The following is a 17788-nucleotide window of genomic DNA, read 5'->3' as shown; positions in this document are numbered from 1 at the left end:
TTTAGAGGAAAATTTAGCTAGGGAGTCACGTGACCACTGTCAAAATAACTGTTTTGTATCGAATACTGCTAAAACTTTTCTAAACACTGATTTTTGCAACTTTTGAGCACAGTTTGACAGTCAGGTTTAAAATCGCCTGTAAAACTCACTTGGAGTGAGAAAATAACTGTTTTAAGCACATTTTCGAAATCCTCATTAAATTTTCTATACAATAACCTGAAACAAAAGAACAGTTTGGAAGGACAGGACAAAACGCTTGTAAAACCTACATGGAGTGAGAAAATAACTATTTTAAGCACACTTTTGAAATCCTTAGTAAATTTCCTATTCAATAGGATGAAGAAACACTTCAAAATTTTGATACAGTCAGGAAGAAAAGCGGTATCAAAGTTTGAACTGCCAGAAACACAGTTTTTAAGGACAGTCAGGGATAAAATCTCCTGTAAAATTTAATTGGAGTGAGAAAATGACTGTTTTAAGCACATATTTGAAATTCTCATTAAATTTCCAATTAAATAACCTTAAAAAACACTACATAATTTGGTACAGTCAGGAAGAAAAGCGGTGTCAAAATTAAATCTCTCACAAACACAGTATTAGTAATTTACCAGTCAAATTTTCCTTCCATCACTAGATTAAATTAATTATTTCATCAAACGCTTTATAGGAAATCAGAAAACAGAAAATTTCTGATTTAGAAGTTAAACTTTTTTAAAGAAATTGTTTTTTAGTATAATTATGTAATTAGTTTGATTTGAAAATGTAAGAAAAAAAATTTAGCACTACAAATAGAAATATTCCTATTTTTCCTCTTAGTTTGGACATCTGGATAACAAAAACTTTTTTTGGCTAGGGTGAATGTAGCTAAATGAGATTTGGGCATCCTAAATTAATTAGCGCCACATATACAGCTTATTAGCAAATGGAAGCAGCAAATAATATCCATTTAGCTAACAGGAAAAAGTTATGGCTCGTTTCAAGTGAAAATGTAATCATCTAAACGAGTTTGTGTCATCATTTAATTAGAAAATGGGAAACTATAGTCTAGTGCATTAATATTTTTGTTGAAAGTTTAAAAGAGAGTTTGGGATTTAATTATATTGTAGCTTGAGGGTTTTTGGTTTCAAAGAGAACTCGTTGCATCCAGGAACAAAAGAAGCTTTGAGGACAGAGAACAACTGCAGTTAATTTTGCGACAAGATGTGTTCATTCTCATTACTCTAAGTTTCACCCTTGTCGCCTATTTCCTCATGTAATTTATAACCTGTACGCCAGTGGCGTGTAACCAAAATTTTTGTAGTGGAATCATTAACTCTCCACATAAAACCGTATTCAGGCCCAACAAAAACCCACGTCGAAAACAAGTTAATGCAAATATTCTGATATGAATGCGAAGACCTCATTACATTGCACGAATAATGGCTCATGCCATTCTGCCCTGAAAAATTGCTCGTATACAAAGGCGGAACAAAGGGATTTTGATATGAGCTACGATCATTACTGAAACAATAGCAAACAAATCAGCGTTCCGGCGCTCTTTGACTTTAATTCGCTGCAAAATGGACCAGCATAAAGTCGAAATCGTAATATAAAACGACTCTGGAATAAACTCAACGTTGAGTTTTTGCTCCAGGCCATACGGTTCATTGGACCTCAATGTGAGTGAGACCTGTTCGGTATTGTTACATCCTCCTCTATCCAATTTTTTCCTCTGAAACCTGAGTTTTCCCCTTTAAAATTATAAGGGCTTATCAGTATTGTACCCTACTTTAAGCTTTAATGAGAGTGGCCGGTCCCAAAACGTTAAAATTATGTCTAATTTTACCTGGATGAGGCAAGGAACTACTCCCTTCAACATTCGGGACCTGTGTAAACCGAAACAACAGAGAAATTGGAGCACGCTTCAGTTCTGAGAACAGCTATTTACTACCTCCGGTTAATTTTACAACTTGACATATTCACTCTCATTATTCTACACTTCACCCTTTGTCGTGAATTCGTAGAGCTACGTATATTTTATCAAAGGATGTGTCTCAGCAGCGTCAGGTAATTTTGGGATTTAAATTCGTCATTTTCAATTAATATAATAATAAAAGTCAATTGGTTTGTAAACAAGACTGAAAATGGACTTAATGCCACAGATAGAGATGGAAAATTTTTAGAAACTCATTTTTGGAGAAAATGCCAACTGATTTTAAGAAATTTTAGGAGAATTTGAGAATGATTTAACAATTCAGGCAGTAGACTATTTGATGTGTTTCTTGGATGAACCACTCAGTAAGTAGTCTTTAGAGCTTCGTGAAACTTAATTTAACAATTGGGATGTTCAGGAATACTCTGCTTGCGTCACGTGACAGCTGTCATAACTGTCAAGTATAAAATGCCAAATAGATGTGTTTCTTTGAGGAATTGCACTATAAGGTGTTTACAGCTCCATGGAGCCAAATTTGTCAGTTTTGACGTTAAGGAAGCTTACGTCACGGTAACGTAAAAAACATATCAAAGTGTCTGTTACTGTCACAATTGTTAAATTGAACTCTATGGAGCTCTAAATACAACTTGAGATGCGATCTGAGTATTCCATTTGTATGTGGTAGCGCAAAATGAGTTTTTACAGCCCACAGCTGTTAGGTGACGTAAGAAACATATCAAATCAGTTAGTATCAAAGAGTTTTGGCTTTGACAACGTTGATTTCAATGCAATTTTCATGATTTTTCACGTCACCAGTCTGAAAAACTGATATTTTTCGATTTTTAAAGGTTTGGCGTGAGTTTAAAACTCCAAGACCCTTTGTCCTAAATTCCATTGCCTGAAAAGTTGCAAAGGCAAACTTTCCATTTCATTTTCTGAATCTACATGAAATTTTAAGAAGTATTACTTATATCAACTAAATATTTAGCTATGCTGTTAGGTTAGGTTAGACAAGTTTCTTTCGTTTGATTAGTTTGTTAATTAAAATGTATTTAAAATTACCTTGAACCATCTCTAGCCACATACAATATTACAACTTGGCATGTTTTATAACAATATCTTGCCGTTTTACTCATTAATGATTCTGTGACGTGTTTAAGCTTGTAATATTTACATGATAATTGACAAAGGGTCGCACAAAGCCGTGGTTTTAATCTGGAATTTGTTGGCTCGAATCCATTCGGTCTGTTCTATATTTATTCCCCTCGTGTCTGACCGATCTATCTTCCAACATCTCTAATCAGCCGGTTATCCCACAATTGGACTTAATTGGGAAATTGCGGCTACTGTCTTACTTAATGAAACCGAATGGTGTTTATTGGGCAAGCCAGCCGGTGCCACCTTAGCTAAGCCGAACAAAAATTATTGCCCATTTTGGGTAAAGGCAGCTGGCTCAGCTCTAATGAACATATATGGTCTGACTGAGTTTAACGTTTGTAAGGTAATCGTAAAAGGTATTAGTAACATCCAGGTAAATCTTGATGAATGTAGTTTAACTGCAGATTACAATCTGAACAAATTGGCTTAACTCTGCAAGGTTGCACATTATTAAATAACCCACAGAATTCTATAATTAAAACTGTTATTATCCGCTGTACAAGGGTGCATTATTATTAATTACCCAAGCTTTATTATATTGGGAACAATACTGTTATCATGAAGCTATGTCAGCTTTCGTTAGGAATAATTTAAAATCATACACAGCTTTAAATAAGCTAATTAGTTGATTATATTTATAATTAGTGAGCTAAAATGATTTGCAATAAACAAAGTATTTGTCAATTAAATTAAAAATTTATTAAATAGAGTAGTCTACTTTTTTGCATCAGAATTTTTACTATAACTTTTGGGGTTAGATACATTTTTCAGTAAGTAAAAAGAAGAAAAAATGGTACCAGAATCCTTATCTAACCTAACCTAATAGTAAGGGCTTTGAGGCTATTTTTTCAGTACTTAAAACAAAAAAAAAATTGCCAAATTCTAGAATAATACTTTTGGCACCATTTTGCTTTCTTTACTAAAGTTGGTAGTATTGATGTTTTTATTCACGTTTTTAGTAATTAAAAAGAAGAAAAATAGGCGAAAAATGACTGAGTTATACTTTTGGCGCAATTTTCTTAAAATTACTATTTTATCAAAAAAACCACAAAAAAAGTTTAAAAATTAACAAAAAAATGGCTAATTCTGTCCTATCAACAGCTGACAATGGCAGTTTCGTAAAGTCTCTAATTATGACACAGTATTTTTTGCTAGTTTTTCTTCTTTTTAGTTACTGAAAAAGTGATGCTAATACTCATGAAGAAGGAAAAATGGCGCCAAAAATATAACCATAAATAATTTAATTACTGAAATTCCAATGTTATATTTTTGTAACCATTATTCCTTCTTAGGTTAGGTTAGAGCTGTTTTCTGCATTTGGAGTTTTTAAGTTGAAATATCATCTAAAGTAGACATATTGTAAATTACTACTGTAATTGAACAAAACGTATATTTTTAAGAAAAATCTCACTTTAAACACAATTTTTCCAGTGACAATGGCCAACAGACTTATGAAAATTTGTCTTTTGTCAGTCTACCTGAAGGATCGTTTGGACAGTGAACTTTCCTATTTTTCATTGCTTTAGACTTTCATTCAATCACCATTGTCTAGTAAAGCGTGAAAGAAATTATACAATACTTTAACAGAAAAGGAGCAAAAGAAAACAAAAACCAACAAAATAAATGACGTAATTAAATCAAAAGAAAAGTATAATCATAAAAATAAACAAACCATCTTTAAAGAAGCGTTGCTCTTGTCAGAACAGAAAAAAATTGTTAATTCAAAACGCTTTATTTCCATTAACGTTTCCCACACAATTTCCAGTTGCTCAATTTTTTTCTTCTGAAGGATAAACCTTAAAAGTTCTCATTTTTAATTATAAGTTAATTAAATTTCCATTTGTAAGCTACTTGGGTTTGGTCGTGGAGGCATTCCGAAGCTATTTTCTTTAATAGACACTTAATAAGTTTCTCCTCGGGGAAGCGAGAAAGCAATTAACTGGTAATAAGATCCTTTTTGAAGGGACTTTAATAGTGACTTTACCGACCCTACACACGTTGTTTGTGTCTAACTGCGTTTTTTTTTATTAAAAAATCTAAATAAGATTAACGAGACACAGCAGGTAATACAAGTTTGTAACAAAACCTTCTGTTCCTGAAGCGTAAGTAAATAAGGATAAAAATTAGACCAGAAAGTTAACAAGGCTTCCTTTTAATATAAAACTTTCCGTTTAATTTCTTTAAAGTAATATAACTTGATATCGTTCCACAAATTGCTAGCGCTAGGCCGACTCCTCATTTATTCCTTAATGGTAACCGTACACCATTTTCTTGCTTTTCTGGCTTCATTATTTTTACCAAGCGAACTTGATATCTTCGGATCGCTTTTTCAATTTGCAAGTCTTTGTCTAATAAATTGCAAACCGCTTTTTTTGCTCCCGTTTCTAAAATGTGTTCCATACAGTTTTACTCAACAACTGCGCTTTAATATCGACGTCTCATAAATATTAATAGGATAAATAAACTCTAGATCGTGAATATACCAGTTAAAAAATCGCATTTTAAATAGCCGATCTGCATTTTTACGTAGATTTTTATCCCGGTATCTCTTGCGGTTTGCAATTAGGTTGCTCGTATAACAACCAGGTTGTTCTAATTTAGATAGGGGTCATGACGTTTTAATTAGCCTTAATTAGTTCTATAGTGTAAAACTAAATTAGCCTAAATACTCATTGTGTTATTACAATAATGTTTTATAGATCCTCAACTAATACTCTACTATATTTTCCACGTACCATCAGGAATATTAATATTCATTTATTGTCACTAGGGAGCGATTAAGTTTAGCTTAATTCGTATGAATTCATGCATATTCACGCAGTTGAATTTACAATTACCATTTACTAATATATCCTGTCATCCTGGTTACTCTATGTAATAAGATTTGATGCTCTTTAATCGGATACAGAGTGTCTCAAAATATATTAAACCCTTACAGAGATTTTTTTATGAAACAATGCAAATTTGCTAGTTTATCCAATCCTCACTATCTATTTAAATTGGACAGTACAGTAATGACATGTTTTGTTCACAAATCTTAACAACTAATTTAATTCAATCTATACAAAAAAAATCGAATATTCTTAAAAAGCCTAAGGTAACAAATTTCTTCACATTACAAGGGATTGCGATCCCATATTTGCCGGTTTTCTCCCCAAAAAATTATTATGACGTTCATCGAAAAGCCAGCGTTTCGCTAAAAGGCAAAAAAGGGGGAAGCCGGTGCAAATTAAAAAAGGGGAGATGCAATTGAGTGTCTGCAAACATCATTGAAGGCCATCTCCGATGTGGTGAAAAATGGCGCTTTAATATAAGGGCGAGAGATTACGAGATTAAGGTCGTGTAGCGGATTTGCCCCTCTTATATTGCTTTTAGATTTACGTTAGACCGCGGTTGGTTTATTAAAAGTATTCAATGGAGGGAAATTTAATTTGAAAAGAGCTCCAAACGTATATGATTTTTCGTTCGCCAGGAAAAGCTTTTAATTATTTAAATTGCAAACGCAATCAAGAGTGTTTGAGTTGATTATTCATGTTAAGGAACTGGAAGTTAGTATTGTGGGGTAAATAAATCCACCCCAGAAGGTTTAACCTTGGGACTTTACTCATAACCTCTCCCCTACCAATTAATGCCCCATATGTCACCAATGTCACGTGTCCAAAATGCCCACTATTAGACGCTATTAAGGGAAATTGGAATATAACCTTATATTGATTTTTTATGTTTGAAGGATTTAATATTACATTGGTATAATATTAAGTTTAATAGCAATTTGTTATAGTTTTAGCTAATATCGACTGGATATGGAAAAAGCCTTATTTCTTAAGTTACGTTGGGAGTATTGGCAACTTTCAGTAACTTAAAAGAAACAAAAATTGCAGGAAAGTACTGGGTTATAATAAGAGCGTAATTTTTTCACTAATTAAAGTTAAGAAAAATGACGCCAAATTCCAGTTATTAATAAGAGAAACAAAAAATGACGTTATAGGATTTTAATTGTGGCACCAATTCTTCTTCTTACGTTAGGTTAGTGGTTTTTGCATAGTTAAGTTGTATGTTTTGACGTCATTTTTTCAGTAATTAATAAGAAGAACATAAAATGACGCCAAATTCCAGAAATATGAATTTGTAGTAGTCAAAACCTATTCTCTACCAATTAATGCCCCATACGTGACCAATGTCACGTGTCCAAAATGCCCACTATTAGATGCTATTATGGGAAATTGGAATATAACGTTAGTATATTGAATTTTTGACATCACACTTATTTATATTTGAACGATTTATTATTACCAATATACGATACTTACAAGGAAATCTAGTTAAATTAATATAATATTAGAAGATAACAGCAATTTGTTAGAAAGCTTTAGCTAATATCGACTGGATATGGAACAAGCTTTACATTATTTCATTTATTAAACTAAAACGAACGTTTATGAATAAAATATTGTTGTGTTGGATATTGTTTCAAATTGTCAAAACTGTTCTATTTAACACTGTTTTGAAAGTCAGTCATATTTCGTTTCATTCAGTGAATAAGAAGAATGTAAACATAGTAGGAAAGAGCAAAAAGACAAAAGTAGTGGTTGCATATGGCGACGGTAAGTTTCCGGTCAGAAATCAGTGGAGTGTCCAATAATTTTTTTTATTAAACACAACTTTCAGTGTAATTCTTCAAGTTGACAGTTATGACAGCTGTCACATGACGTAAAGAAAAGCATAACAATTCCTTAACATCAAAAGTGTCAAATTTAATTTCATGGAGGTGTACTGTTTGGTTCCTCCAAGAAACATCCTATTGGTTGGCATTTTATAATAATAATTTTTAAATAGTTCAAATTCCATCGAATTGTTGCTTAGTCTTTTATACATAATTTTTTTCAATTCTCCTAAAACTCGAAACATAACCCGTTATAACCATAACCAGAAGTTCAAGATTTCAGAAATAAACTGAAAATCACGCAAATTTCAAGATTATAGGAATGGAAGCAACAATAATGAATCATCGATTAACACTATAATCCGCTATTAACCTGCGTCACGTTAAAAGCTTTTCGAGGATACTCACACAAATTCGGGAAGCTTTTAACCAGCACAAAAAAAAAATGGAACACACAGTCGAATGTGAATTAATTAAACATTGGTGTTTAATTCAAAATGACTTTTGTGCTTTAGAGCCAGAACGCACCACTTAATCCTCTGAAGTAAACAAAGTTAGAGCCAAGCCTGGAGCAATCCGCTCAGCAGGTAATTTCTCTTCGGCAGAGAGTTTCTCAATAATTTGCAACATCCTAAATAGGCCATAATCCTTAGATATTATACGCTCGAGTTGATCTGTACCAACCAATACTAACTAGAAATTATACAGGTCAGTGCTCTTTAAGCAAATTACTGAGAGGGAGGGCCAATTTGCGGCCTGCCAACTTGTTGTTCCTTAAATTTAATAGGGTTAATGCAAACGCGATAAGCAAGACGTCCACGAAAGGACCGTTGTTAGTGATTCTTCTCTGTTAAATGTTAATTCCTGTAATAGCAACTTTGTTCAGGTTGATAACCCCACCTGCAGTCTATTATTAGAAGAAGTAGTGTTGATTTGTTCATTATCGGTAATTTAAGCTTGATATAGGTTATTAATATCAATATCTCATAATTAAATCTCAAGTAGGTCTCGTATAAATGCTAATGTTCCAATTTCAAACCTACCACTGTAATTCCTACAGGAGGATTAAAGGGAAAATTTAATATTTCCTATATAAAAAAGTGCAAATCCGTGTCAAGAGGCCATTGCGCTGGCCATCGGTAATTGTCCCTTTATTCCACATAAACTTTTATATAACCGACACGCGAATTACATAATTGTTAAGGAACCGTGCATGTGAAAGTCCACTAAATTACACGTGGACCATAGACAGACTGTAAAATAAACAATAGTTAGGACCAGATACCATCTTCCTTGTGGGAGTTTACTGTAGAGTCTGAAGTCAGTTATTAATGCCCGTTTCCTTCATAAATCCCATCGTGGGTGTGTTCCAAAAAGCTATTTTTTACGACCTGGCAAAATATTGGCTTTGCGCCTTTATTTGTTTTTTATCTTCATCCATAAAACATACTAAACTAATGAAAATCCAATAATACAACCACACAAGATTCTATTAGATTAATGACGCAAGAATCTTCTGATTTGAATACTACTACTACTACTAATAGTACATAAACTGGGTTCGGTTACGAACGGTACGGTATAACTTATGGTTCGGTTATTTTGAATGATCAATTCAAACAAAAGCAGTGACGAAAGGGAATATCGCGCCTTCATATTTTAAGCAAACAAATCTTTGTCGCATTTCCGAAGATTTACGTAAGCTACATTACCGCAAGACTGCCGACTGAATTATGTTAACCTCAGCACCCTTGCCGGAAGGGCGGTGATAAATACCCCCGGTGTAGCAGAACACCTTAAGGTCTTAAATTGCTTCCTCCTGCAGGTCTCGGCCGCAGATTAAGCGACTTTTTACTATCCTACGATTAAGCTTGTTGGTTTATTTATATTTTCCAAATCCAATCATATTTACTGTTTAATATCTAATTAATACGGTTAGTTTTGGAACCTCGACCACTCTAATACGAGAATTGTTGACCTGACACATATACAGCAGTTTGGTCAGATACATAACTTTCCACCTTCTCTCCATCATTTTTTCTTTGCAAATCTAAGACAAACTTGAAATCTTGAACTTAACTGAGCTCTATATTGTAAAACACTATTTAGCTAGACGGTCACGTGACAATTGTCAAAATAACGGTAATATAACAATAAATCTCAAAAACACGTTTTTATTAAATACTACAAGAAAACGTTGCTAAACCTTGATTTTTACAACTTTAGAACATAGTTTGACAGTTTTGATCTTAGTGACAGTTGTCACGTAATTGTAGAACACTATTTAGCTAGACGGTAACGTGACAATTGTCAAAATAACTGTCATAAATCTAAACAACACGTTTTATATCAAATTCTACAAGAAAACTTTGTTAAACCCTAATTTTTGCAACTTTAGAGCATAGTTTGACAGTTTTGACGTTAGTGACAGTTGTCACGTGATTATAGAACACTGTTTAGCTAGACGGTAACGTGATAATTTTCAAAATAACTGTCATAATTTTCAGAAACACGTTTTATATCATATACTGCAGGAAAACGTTTTTAAATCCTAATTTTTGTAACTTTTGAGCATAGTTTGACAGTTTTGACGTTAGTGACAGTTGTTACGTGATTTCAGAAGACTATTTAGCTAGACTATGAACTGACAATTGTCAAAATAACTGTTAAACCTCAGAAAATCGTCTTGTTTCAAAAACTGTGTTAAAATGTAATTCTGCGAAATTCTAGTAAAATTTTGACAATAGTGACAGACATCACGTGGTTTTAGAGAATAATTTGGAGTAAGAAAATGATTGTTTTAAGCGCATTTTTAGAATCCTTATTAAATTTCCTATTCAACAATTTTAAAAAAACATATGAAAAGTTTCACAACCAACATAATGGCAATAACGTAATTAAAAACTGTAGATTATATACAAAAAACAAGAGAACGCTAGAATAACTACAAAAACGGTATATATACCGTTTTAACGGTAGACTTGGCAACATTGGTTATTGGTCGAAGCCGGAGTGTGGTTCATCATATTATATTTATCGGTGCATTTTTAAAGAATGCAAAAAGGCAATATTATTTGTTTTTTTTTTGTTTCTTAATTGTTCCATTTAATAAAGGGGTAGAATTTGGATGGGAGGAGCGAGCGGGGTAAAGCTATTGGAAATGAGGTAGATCTACCCCAATTGGGGTAGATTTGGCAAGGCTGGGTATAACTAGTTTTAGGATTAATTCTCCTGCAGTGGCGCATTCATTCTCATTACTCGAGATTTCAGCCCTTGTCGCGTGTTTCTTCACTCTGATATTTTATTAAAACCTTTCCGTCAGTAGCCGTCCGTAAAATATTGAGTTCCCAAGTCATTTATCTTTGAAAATTTCTACTCTACGAAAACATTGACAAAGGCATGCTACGGTTAGTCAGTTTAATATTTCCTTCAAAATAATGTATGTGGACCTATTGACAAATAGACGGAAGGGGGGTGGTTGATAAATGGCGTTATGTTAAAATTTCACTTAAGGGTGAAAACAATGGATTCAAGAATGTCGGTATTTAGCTTCGACATAATGGGTAAAGGTTTTTTGAAAAGGGATGAACATTTTTAAATAAATTAGGCCAAACACAAACTAATGTGTAAAATTCTTTTTAAATTAATCAAATATCATCATGTTGTTCAAACCTTATTGATCGGAATGAAACTTAATTTTGAGTATCCGAACAAGGAGTTTGGCCTTCTTTTATGCAATTGGCCTTCGTACTCTTACAATGGCCATAACAAACCGAAATTTTACGACCGTAAACCTAATAAAATCCAGAACTTGAAAGAAACAACAACCAAAACGAACATAAAAACCTGTGTGAACTAGGCTTCCGGTTTATCCTATTTGTTGGTCCGAGCGTCATGCAGGACTCCCCTTAACGACACATTTGTCGCTTTTGCACAATTCGCAAACACATTGCCTGATTTTTTACAATTACGCTTTTTGCTTTGATGTACTATCCAATGTTGCCATTTTATGGTAATTAGACCGGGTGAACCAATTTCAACTCCAGTCTGGATAGAACGTATTAATTTGGAAACAAACGCAACCTGGCCCTTCTGGATCATCATTGACGCAAACTAAAAATTGGAGATTTTAATGTTGCATAAACCACCATCGACATGGCAACGTGGCCCTTGTCTGTTCTCGTTACATTTTTATTTGCATGAAGATTCAGTCCAGAAGCATGTTCCAAGTTCCAAGTTGTTCTTTTTTAAAACGCCAACGTACATCCGCATCACGATCGCTCCTATTCCCTGCTTTTTTTTTATTTTGTCTGGCACAAACAATTCTCGTTGTGTTTTCTGACACAGTAAAGTATTTTTATCAAAAACATTGTTTTTCCATATTATTTCAGGGTGGAAAACACAATTATTTTACTAGGGGTGAGTGGTTTTAATTTTGTAATTGTACTAAAACCATTGAGTACAAAACAATAATTCCGTTTGTCTAGTCACATTGGTCAACCACATTTGGTTGCACGAATGAATGTGGTTGAGTAGTCGAAATAACCTATAAAAACCCGAAAATTTGTTGTGTTTTATAGAAAATCAATTTACACTATAACAAAGAAAATTTTGGTTTGTTAAAGTGCACTTTTCACCAAAACAGACCTAAAATTTAAAAATATATTTTTCAAATAAAATAGATTAATAAAATTTACTGTATTTTCTAAGTTTTTTAAAATCCAAAAAAGAGAACATTTCGTCACTATTTTCGAATGTGCAATTTCTATAATAATCTGTAGAGACTACCGCAACATTGCAATAGACAGGTACACGGTTTTGAATGTGACGTTCACTTCTTTGTTTGTCACATTCAAAACCGTGTATTTGTCTGTTGCATTTTTCTATGCATAATGCATGCTTTAGAACATATTGTCTTAGTAGTCACTTAGAAACTCCAACTCCAAATAATAACACTAACCTAACCTAAGAAGAAACACAATAATAATTTTTTGTCGTCACGTGACAGCTTTAATATATGTCAAAATTCATTCACCAGTGACCTGAACGAAGAAATGCACTGTAAGTAGTCTGTACAGCTACATGGCAGCCAAATTTGTCAGTTCTTACGTTAAGAAACACTTTGATATTACTCTGAATGTCACGACTGTTAAATTTAACTCTATGGAGCTATAAAGTCAACGTGCAATTGTAGTTTGCTTGTTAGACAGCTGTCAAGTGACGTAAAAAACAAATTGAAGTCTCACTTAGCCTCACAAGCGTCAAATTTGGGGCTGCATTAAGCTGTTAATACAAGGTACAACTGTTTTGCATTTGATAGTTTCATCTCACTGCTGAATGAGTTTTAATAGTTATAACAAGTGTTACCTGACTATAAACCACGCTGTAAAGTGTCATTAAGTGTCATAACTGTCAAATATAACGTCTTAAAATGTCATTTGTCACAACTGCCAAATTTAACTCCACAGAGTTACGAATAACAATTTGCGGGGTGATTCATTATAGAGACGCGACTATTTAACATTTTACAGATTCACGGTACTGTTTAACGAGTTTTGACAGTTGTCAGGTGGCTATAAGGCTGTCATTAAACGTCATAGCTAGTTCAGTTCGTTAAAGTGGTCCACGTTTGTGCAACCACACAAATTAAGAGCTTCTTAAGCTTTTCAACGTTGCTAAAATGACTGAATCAAGAGTTTTGGCTTTGGCAACGTTGATTTGAATGTAATTTTCAAACTTTTCTAGAAAAGGTGTTTTAGAGTCTGGAAAAGTCACTCATCCAAAATTCCATTGCCAGAATTGTTGAAAAGCCATACTTTTTTATTTTATTTTTAAGATCTACATGAAATTTTATCCACTTTTTAGCTATGACGGTTAAATTAAATGTATTGATAGACAAGCTTTCGTTTGAATGGTTTGTTAATATTTCGTTAATAACTAACTAACTTCATGTTATGGTAATATTTGGATTATGTTAGGTATGTGGATGCATAATATTATATTACCCAGGGATGTTGATGCCTAAGGGGTGATATGTGAACTATTATGGGTTACATGACCCTATTAAGATCGATGTTTACATTGTAAATGTGCTTTAATTGTATCTAAAGCTCGTTACCACCACATATCTGAGTTAACAGTCTCTACAACCTTTCTCTTCTTCATTCCAATTATTACATTATCTCACGAACAGGCAGATTATATCAATTGATTTACGTTTAGGCATCTGAGCTACAACTGTTTCCGTTTTAAAGTGACATTAGCATCATTTTTTTGGTTGATTTTTCACTTTGTTGTGAAATTATAAGATGAAAAAAAAAACGCATTTGGCATGGCAGGAAACCCATAAGGAAAAAGGAAACCGGTCGCACAAGAGCAAAAGTTGACTTGACGGCATTGTATTCTGTGCCACCACCTGTAGTGTTGGAGAAGAATCGTGGGGGTTGTTTAACCCCTACGGACACGATGCGCGCGCCCCCTGGGGGCGGGAAATTTCGCGCGTAGAGGGGTCGATTGTGTCCTTCCAGTCAGTTTCAAACGCGCAATGAGCGGGACCGCGAATATATAACGGCCTCTTTGAGGCTTACGATCGCCAGTTTTGCTGCTGTATTAATGCGGTTCTTGTCGGATTTATCCTGTTACGGACAATTGCGTCGTTACCGTAACAGTGGACAGGCGTTTACGACCCAAACTCATCCAGAGCCAAAAACAAAAACCAAAACCTCCTGAGGTCTTCCAAAGATTAAATCTTGCAACAACAAGAAAGTTAAATGCTAACACATTTTCGAGTGAGTGAAGAAAGCTGGATAAGAATGCGGAAAGTTTCTAAAAGCTCGACAAACTTTGAATTTTCCCTTAACAGCCGACAGCAACAAGTTTAAGTTTTTTTGCGCTGTTTTGTCCAGTGGTTTACAGCATGTTGGGTAATGCTAAGTGGAAGGAGTGGATTTTGAGAATGGATTACGGCAGTTTGGCTTGCTGCACTTTGGCCTTTCTGCTGTACTGCAACACTCTGGATTTTGACTTTGTCTACGATGATCGGTGAGTTGCACTACTGCAGCCTTACCACTTAAGGACAATGTAGTCTTATGGGGGTAAAATGACCATAATGTATACACAATGTCTTGTCAGAGCTTTGAAAGGCTTTGTAGTGATTTATGGACAGTTTCACATTAAATATGTAATTGAGGCAAACTTCTTCAAATTTTTTACATAATATTTGAAGACTAATAAGAGGGTTACACGGAAACAAATTTTGCAGCTAATATAACAATGTCATGTAGTCAAATATTGATTAATTATTTGATATCCAGAATCTACCATCATTAACCTGCAATCGTGTAGTTAAACAAGCATTGCCGGACAAAAGGTGACAGAGAACATTGCGTCAATAGGTTTGTTAATAGATCCAGCATAATCAATCATAATTTGATTAGTTCGGAAGACGATTTGTTAAAACCTAACTGAGTTTGTCATCGAAAGTGTAATTAGTTCGTCCTTGTGGCCGGCACCGTGCTAAACTATAATGAAATGCTGTCGGTGGATTAAAGACCGCTTGACATGCGAGCGTAATTACTCTGTCTGAATTTTTATAAAGGGAGCTTATGTCCCTTATCAGATATTGATAAAAATCTAACAAGAATTTACCTCTAGGGACTGGTTGTGTATCGTTTAAAGCAAACATTTTTATGACAGTTTTAATTGCGTGCCATATCCTAAGCTCGGACAATATTAGGTAAACATGAAGGCTAACATAAAAATAGAGATATGAGAATAGTACAGTCAACCACGAAAATAAAGCAGAAAACATGATTTTTTAATTAAAAAAAGTGAAATAACCATTTGATTTGACGTTCCTGAGATTTAAGCTAATCAGAAATTATGCAAAAAATAGCCTAAATTAGTTAATTAAAATAATCTGTTACTACCATTCTTAACAAGGAAATGTAGACTCAATAATTCTTTTCTCGATATTAGGAGCTTTTGTTTTGGTTTTAGAAGACAAATTTAAATACGAATGTCTAATATACAAACTGTTCCATAATATATGCGCAGGACTTCAGGATATGTTAGCACATTTAAAAAAATAACAAAAAGTTTCTATTATTTTAGAGATACAGGGTGTTGAAATTGACAAAATTAATTAGTTTTTTTGCAAACATCTCCCAAATCTTTTATCGTACAAAAATAACATTTGTATGCATTTTAGTATGGGTTATTTATTATTTTTATTTGTATGCAAAGTGTGGCTTTGGTGAAGGTTTTGAAGGTGTAGTGGGTGTTTCTCTCCCTAACTTCTATGCTACTGAAAAAATTACTCTTTTGAGACGCCCATTTGAACCGCCAATGTTTTCTATACAAGAATAGTCATAAGCTGTGAAGTCAATCGTTACTACAAAGTAACAACATTTGTAGTAGGGGTAAGTTAATAGGAACTTTTTTTCATATTTTTGGACGAGCTACCACATCTTGAGTCCTGTGCATATATTATAAAACACCCTGTATTTCCAGACAAATTTTAATTACACATGGTGTCTCAAAATTACGCGGCTAACCAAACTTACCCAAAGCTTTTTAGAAGTTTTAGAAGAAAAGTTCTAGATACGAATGTTTATACTATATTCTAGATAAAGTTTAATTATACATGATGTTATTCATAATTGCTGCTAGTGATGGGTAAATTTCCGGGAAAGTATAATATTTTACTTTACCAGGAAAATTTTATCATTAAATTATCAGTAAATCAAATTACTGGTAAATTACAAATACTGTATTTCGGGCAGTTCAAATTTTGAAACAGCTTTTCTCATGAATGCACCAAATTTTGTAGCGTTTTTTTCAGGTTATTGGATAGGAAATTTAATGGGGATTTCAAAAATGTGATTAAAACTGTCATTTTCTCACTCCAAGTGGGTTTTACAGACGATTTTGTTCCTGATTGTCCTTTCAAACTGTGTTTCCGGCAGTTTAAACTTTGACACCGCTTTTCTCTTTGACTGTACCAAATTTTGTAATGTATATTTCAGGTTATTAGATAGGACATTTAATGAGGATTACAAAAATGTGCTTAAAACAGTCATTTTCTGGCTCCATGTGTGTTTGACTAGCAATTTTCATTCTGCCTGTCAAACTGTGCTCAAAAGTTGCAAAAATCAGGGTTTGGAAAAGTTTTCTTGCAGTATTCGATACAAACGGTGTTTTTGAGATTTATGATTAGTTATAGTTATTTTGACAGTGGTCACGTGACTAGTGTAAAGAGTGTTATTTTAAAAACAGTATACTGCATAAATTTGTACGTTTTAAGCAAGTAAACAAAACCTGCATTATTATTTAAATCATATCGAAGCAATTGCATGTCCAGTTATAATTTTAATATAAATGGGCTTCTAAAGCATAAAATATGCACATGAGAAATAATTGCATTGGTACACTGAAGTAAAAACTATAACGCAAAAACATACATTACTCGGATTTTAATGTATAATTTCAATTCTGCGGTAACTAAATTTAATGACATCCTAACAACAAAGTGAAATTGCATTAATGGTTTGTTTTGCACTGTTTTTTCACTGTCATTGTAGTGAATTTTAAGCACCCTCCTCTCACAGAATCCCATTTTAAATACAATTTGACATCGCATAAGAAAAGTTCTACTAAAATTCACACTAACAACCATAACCAGATTAAGTAATCTCAGAAGGTGTTGTCAACATCGTTACATCAAAATTTCCTTCTTGTACGCATCTTTGCGATCTTCCTTCGGGTTAATGACGTGAAAGTTACCGACGAAATTCGTTTTACTTTTATCCCCCTATCAGCGACATTCACAGGGTAACTACCTCGTTAGCATGATCTTGATTCGATATTCTAAGAGGATAATTTTAAATAAGGTTCAAACCAGATTAAAACCGTACCAAGAACGATAGCGCGGTGAAACCCCTGCAAAGGAACGAGCTTTCCGTTTTCGCTTCCGTTTAGGGCGTCGGCAGTTAAAAAGGGTCTTATTTATTTCATTTTTGTTTGAAATAAATTAATAAAAAAACATCCAAGAAAAT

At 33.6% G+C, this 17788-nt stretch overlaps 1 protein-coding gene across 1 annotated transcript in view; it reads left to right on the top strand.

The window, feature by feature from the left end:
* Nucleotides 1-14266: 14266 nt before the first annotated feature.
* The window catches only part of LOC145730154 (protein O-mannosyl-transferase tmtc2-like), a 94018-nt gene continuing 90496 nt past the window's right edge, over nucleotides 14267-17788 (top strand). The window contains exon 1 of the mRNA XM_081981194.1: nucleotides 14267-14774. Coding sequence (XP_081837320.1) covers nucleotides 14650-14774 — 125 coding nt within the window. The 5' untranslated portion in view covers nucleotides 14267-14649. The remainder of the gene's footprint in view (nucleotides 14775-17788) is intronic.

Source organism: Ips typographus, linkage group LG6 (genome assembly GCF_016097725.1).
Source record: "Ips typographus isolate SLU linkage group LG6, UJ_Ityp_2.0, whole genome shotgun sequence".
In the NCBI taxonomy this organism is placed as follows: Eukaryota; Metazoa; Arthropoda; class Insecta; order Coleoptera; family Curculionidae; genus Ips; species Ips typographus.
Note: the sequence above shows the minus strand (reverse complement) of the source record. Positions and strands in the feature narration are given on the sequence as shown.